A 6,000-nucleotide genomic window follows, 5' to 3' on the forward strand; every position below is an offset into this window, starting at 1 on the left:
GGGCAAGGGGGACAGGACTCCATCCCATTCTTTTTCTCCTCTAGCTCCTGGTTCTCCAGAGAAAACCCATCTGGAGCTGGTTTCCTCCTGGCCCAGAAGGGGTGCAGGTGGGCTGGGTCCTGAGCTTTGTAGGAGGGCTGGAGGCCCAACCCTCCCTTCCCCAGGCTCACATCATCGGAGGTGGAGCCAGCACGTCTGGGGAGTGATGCTGATACCAGGCTCCAAAGCTGTTGCCATAGCCCCCGGTGGGCAGGGCCCCTGCCTTGGGTAGATCCCAGAGGGATGGAAGGGGTGGGGAGCAGGGAGACAGGGAGGGGGGTCTACCGGGGAAGTCCCCTTCCTGCCCCCCAGAGTTCTGCTTCAGGAGCTTCTTGTATTTGGAACGTTTGTTCTGAAACCAGATCTTTACCTTTGGGGAGAAAAGGGGAAAGAATGGAAGATCAGAAGGAGTATATGTGTGGAAGGACGTGACCAAAGGAAAGGGAGCAGCAGGGAGTAGTCCTGGGAGAAGAGCAGAGCTTGGGAACCTTGCGCCAGTCCTCCTTAGCCCTGGAAGCCCCTGAATTCCTGCCTCTGAGCTAATACTAGTTATCCCAGTCTGGGTACCCTCCTCTACGTAAATCTACCTCCTCCCCTCACACACACACACACCTTTTAACACATTCCCCCAACTCACTGAGGGCCAGCTATGAACACAGCCTAGATAAATATGACAAGATTAGGGGACTCATCACTCATTCCCACCTAGGGGGTGAATTCCCAGAGAACACCTTTGGGGATGGTTAGCGTGCAGGAAGGCTGGGACTGGCCCCACCTGGGTCTGGGTGAGACCGAGCTGCGCTGCCAGCTGGGCCCTCTCGGGCAGCGCCAGGTATTGCGTGTGCTGGAAACGCTGGTTTAGATGCTGCAGCTGCATGCTCGAGTAGATGGTCCTTGGTTTGCGCAGCTTCTTGGTGGGGGCCTGCGGGCGCTCTGAGGGCTCCGGGGACAGCTGCGGCTTCTCGGAGTCTGGGGGGCAGCACAGGACAGAGTGTGGGAAGATGAGAGGGTCTCGCGCAGTTTCATTGGCTTATTTGCATCTCGTTTGCATGCTGGCCTCTGATTAGCAAAAAGCGCAGGCACCGGGCCCGGCCCTTTCTCTACCATCCGCTCCACGCTCCTCTCAAACCTCACGTCCATTGCGCGTCGGGTGGGACGAGATGCGGTTCTTGCCCTCAGGGAGTTCCCACTCTTAGGCGCCCCGTGACCTTAGGAAGAAAGCGCCCAGGGCCCCAGCAAGGGGAGGGGCGGTGCCGGCAGCGGGAGGTCAGAGTTCAGCCGGGCGCGGTGGCGCCAGGTTGGAGTGGGGCGGGGCGGGGCGGGGCGGGGCGGAGCCGAAGGCCGGGTCGAGGCTGGGACCGGGGCCGGGAGAGGACCGGGGAAGGCATTCCAGGCGGAGGGAACTCACAGTCGATGCTCTGAGGCAAGACAGCGGCTGCGTGGCAGCCTCCCCGCTGCGGGAAGAGGAGTGGGTCGGAGGGGCTCGGCACAGCCGGCCTTGGACGCCAGGATGAGCACGCCTCCCGGGATCAGAGTGCAGACAGTGCCCCCTGGGTTTGCCCTCGCCTCCCCTGCTGTAAGGAGCTGCCCTGTTCCTAAGGCACACCTAGCAGGAAAAAGTGACCATCTTTCTCCCTCCCCCGCGGCCGGAAGGGAGCCTAGAAGCTGGGTTGGGGTGGGGCACTCACAGAGGGGTTCTTGGCCGGCGGGGAAGGTGACCCGAGTCCGCAGTGCGAGAAGTGCCCAGCAGCACAGGCCCTCCTGGATCGCGCTGCGGTGTCGCCGCGGTAAAACTGGTCACCTCCTGCCCCCGGGCTCAACCTCCCATCGAATCTCGGCCGTGGAACAACCCCACCCTAGAACGTGGGAGGAGGAGGGAGGTACGAGGGGTCCTCCACTTCCGATCCGGGTGGCCCCAACCTGCGCCACTCTACGGGGACTCTGAGACCATTCCACGCAGATGGTAGGGCTGGGGTGGACCAAGCAGCCGAAATGTCCCCGGGTTTAGGGCAATGTTCGCTGCATTCCACGCGGATCTTCCGGCCGTCCCAGTCGAGAGGGCGTTTGGCCCCTGTGCCCAGACGTATGGGGTCCACCTTTGTTCCCCATCCACCTTCTCCTGGGTCCTGTGGTCGGGCTCACCCCACACGTCAGGGCCCCGCCCTTGGCCGGCCCAGGTGACCAGTTGCCTTCGCCTCCCCCGCATCCCTCACCCGTGGCCTAGGGCACCGCGGGCTTCTCAGATCCACCCCCTCGACCCCCACCTCAGCCAATTCCCAGAAAAACCGTTGGGTTTCCGCTCCCGCCCGCGCCAATCCGGCGTCCACTGCTCCCATCCTACTGCTGGAAGCCCCAGGCTGGCAGTGGAGCAACCAACCACCGGCATCTCTCCGGCTTCGTGGACAACGCAATTCCGATACAGAGAGAGCCTGGAAGGCAGCCTCGGCTCCTGAACTCACAGCCCTCGACCCTAACTCTCCTAGCAGACCCTCCTCCAAGTTCCTTCCCTGCCAGCTGCTTTTCTTCACACTAGGTGCAGCAAGTCGCGACTGGATTTGACCTAGTCGCGATTTGACCTGATTTTGGAGCTGAAGGGACTCCCTGGAGGCCCATAGCCTTGCCTGCTCAAGGGAGTGGTGGCACTGCAGCTCACTTGGAGCCAAACCTCCCCCTAAAGCAGGGATGGACACACAGGAGCAAAACGAGGACCCCAAGCCCTCTCTCACACCCCAATCATTCAATCTAGAGTAAGCCAAACCCACTAGAAAAATGCTACAATCTAGTCTAAGGACCAGTGTGGTTTTCGTTGCATCCGGGGAAATTCTGTAAAATAAAGGAACTCTCTACTCTCTTGTCTGTAGACTAAGCAAAGGGAAGGCAGAGAGTATGGCAGATAGGGCTGAAAACACCATTTCCAACAGTTATCTTAAGGTTAGCTTACTTCCACCCCACTACACACATACACACAAATGTACCATATCAGCATATACTGAAGGGAAGGGTCCAAGGGATTGTTTGTAGAAACTGGATCACTTGTAGACCCCCAGCCCCAACTGCTCCTCTTCCAATGACAGATTCAGCAGCCTAGGAGAGGCAGACCCAGTTCTGGCACAGAAGGCCGTTAACTTTTGGGGGCTCTGAGGAAGTTCTCTAAAATCCTCTTTTCTGGCCTCATGAGGTGAAAGTCAGTTTGAAAGGGCCCAGAGCCTGGAAAACAGGCTGTGTTCTTGGCCTATGCACACCCTTTCTTTGGGCCTCAGTGTGCCCATCTGTACTTCAAGGAGGTTGAGTTCCCAAATCTCTAGGGTCACTCCTAGCTCAGCAGTGACAGAAGGGAGGGATGTATCTTGGTCCTGGGCTGACTCCAGGGAAGTCACCAGTGGATTTGCAACCTTGGAGGAAACTGCGCCAAAGACAATTGTAGGGCAATTAGGTAAGGGCAGGGAATGCAGGGTACTTGAGGTCTAAGCCAGAGCCTGTACAGACCGGTGTATGTATAGGGTTGCATGGGTGCAGCCCATGCAAGGCCCAGGACCAGGAAGACAGGCTAGCTCCTTGGCTTCTTGGAGGACCTCCAGAGAGCACTTTCTCAGGAGCTAAAAGTTGCCTGGGGCAAAGGGAACTGAGTCCCCTAACAGTCCCCAAAGTCAAAGGGGGAAGATGACAGGGGTGGTCTACTCCTTCGCTGGAAGGCTGAGGTTTACAATAAGAGCCTGACTGACCCACCTGTGGCTACATTCTTAGAACAATGGGTGGTGGGGTCCTAGTCTCAGATTCTGCCAGGCCAGCTTCCGATCTCCGGCTGGCGCTTTCGGCCAGGTCCGGGGGGAGGGGTGAGAGGCCCGAATAAGCCCCCACTTCTACTGTCCTCCAACTGGGACCTGACTTCCATTTTTCAGGCTTTGGCTTGAGTACTGCTCTCTGAGATAAGACAATCGCCACGGAGTGGGGGGACATGGGGAAGGGGAGTACGCGGTGGAGAGAATCCTGGGGAAGAGTCTAGGCACCCACACCCACATCTGGATTCTTTCAGTTTTCCGTTACACGTGGGTACACACAACCCCGCTGCTCCAGGGAGTAGGGTAGGGAGCCCCGCAGCCCCGCTTCACTTAACTGCAAATCGAAACCAGGTCGGTCTTGAAAGGAGACCTAGATCAATTCGCCCCCGCCCCTCCCCCCTGTATCCCGCCCCATCCCTTCGCCCTCCCCCCACCCCCAGATCCCGTGGAATCAGAGTAAGGTCTGAATCCCGTTAGCTGCGCCCAACCAGGAGAGGGTGAAGTTTAGGGACGCGCAAGCGAAGGACCCCGGAGATGGGAAGAGCCGCCACAGCCGGACTTACCTGCCTCCCGCTGCTGCTGAGAGGGCGCCGGGGGTTGTTGGCAGAGCAGGTAGGCGTCTCCGGGGGTAGCCGGCCTGGTGTAGGGATAGGGCAGGAGATGGCCATACGGCCCAGAGTAGGGCAAATCGGAGGCGGCTGCGGTTGCGGGAGACAGGCCTAGAGGGTAGGCAGCCACTACGGATGGGACGGGGGCGTTGTCCGGGAAGACGGCTTTGGAGGCATCCCGGCCAGGGAGGGGGCAGGGCAAAGAGGACATTGCGGCCGGGGCCGGGGCCGAAGAGCCTAGGCCATGGCAGGGCACGCAGTCCGCTCCCTCCGCCAACTCTCTCTTTTCCGCGCCTCGGGCGTTGGGGACGGATGAGCCCCCCAGCTAGCCTCCCACACACTTAAGATCAGGGGGAAAGTGTCTCTGCGCCTTTTCCAGCGGAGAGCGCGCGCCTTGGAAAGGGGTTCGGGGGGGTGCCCCATGGCTTTCCCCTCCCCCCTAAATCCATGGGCCCCCCCCTTCTCGCTCGTGGGTTCGGTTCCCGGGACCCGACGGGGGCCCCGCCCACTTAGACGCCCGCGATTGGCTACTGCACGCGGTGACCTCACGGAAGCCTGGCGCTGGGGCCCGCCCTCCGGGGACAGCCAGCCCGAGGGAAATTCAGAACCCGGAGACGCGAGGGGAGCGGTTCGCACGCTCCAGGCCCAGCTAAGCTGGAGTCCTCTCCGAGAGGGGTGCCAGGGTTGCAGGGCGATTGGGGAGTCTGCGAACTCCTTGGTCGTGACGGCAGAAACGCGAGGGAGTTGACGGAGCTGGGATGAGCAAGGGGCCAGGGAAGCAGCGCGGTGGCGAAGGCGCTGGGGGGAGGAGGGGGCGCGGGGAATCTGCGGGCGCGCTGTCCCGCCGTGGGGGACCTGCACGGCGGTCCCGATCCCGCAGCCATGGACCCGCGGGGGAGTCGAGACCAGACCGCCAGCGCCGGCAGCTTATTCAACGCGTCGGAATGCGTCGCTGCGGAGCGCAGCCGCGTGTTGGTAAACAGACGCCGGTCCGGGGCGGAACCGCCTGGCGCCTCGCCCGCCTCTCACGCGCGCAGCGTGCACACCCCCGCGGGGCGCCCTCGGCCCGGCTGGCGGCGACCGCGGCGACTGCGCCTCACCGCCACCTCCACCCAGTCTCAGCTTCCGCTTCCGGCAGGCCCCCGAGGCCGCAGGAGGGATCCACCTTCTGGGCTTTTACCCAAGCGGCGTCCGGACTTTCCTGGCGCCGCGTGAGACTGAAGCGGTACACGAACTGGGACAAAATACGGGAGTGGGAGGTGAACCTAGTTTGATGGCTCCTCCGAGGGCGCTGGAAATGCGGCTCATGGCCGCGTTTTCAGTCTGTGTGCACTACCTGCCTCTAAACATTAACACCAAGACCTTGAGGAACGGGGGTCCAGGGGTACAAGCATCTACTGACCACATGGACACAACTACACAGAGACTCCATTCCAATACAACCTATACACTCGCATGCACCAATACACAGGTGTCTACACCGATGCTCGCCTTGGCGTCTCTTCATGAACAGAGAGGTTAGTTTATGGATCTGCAAATACAGAGTATATAGGCTGTGATGTAGACACATCTAG

General features: G+C 60.7%; 1 protein-coding gene across 1 annotated transcript; it reads right to left on the bottom strand.

The window, feature by feature from the left end:
* Nucleotides 1-166: 166 nt before the first annotated feature.
* On the bottom strand, nt 167-4,637 carry DLX4 (distal-less homeobox 4; the record flags this gene model as incomplete). The annotated part of the gene is made up of 3 exons (XM_081027793.1): nt 167-409; nt 815-1,008; nt 4,382-4,637. 3 exons carry the CDS (start codon nt 4,635-4,637, stop codon nt 167-169), a joined length of 693 nt encoding a protein of 230 aa, XP_080883919.1.
* Nucleotides 4,638-6,000: the final 1,363 nt, after the last annotated feature.

This window comes from Rhinolophus hipposideros, assembly GCF_964194185.1.
Source record: "Rhinolophus hipposideros genome assembly, chromosome: 20".
In the NCBI taxonomy this organism is placed as follows: Eukaryota; Metazoa; Chordata; class Mammalia; order Chiroptera; family Rhinolophidae; genus Rhinolophus; species Rhinolophus hipposideros.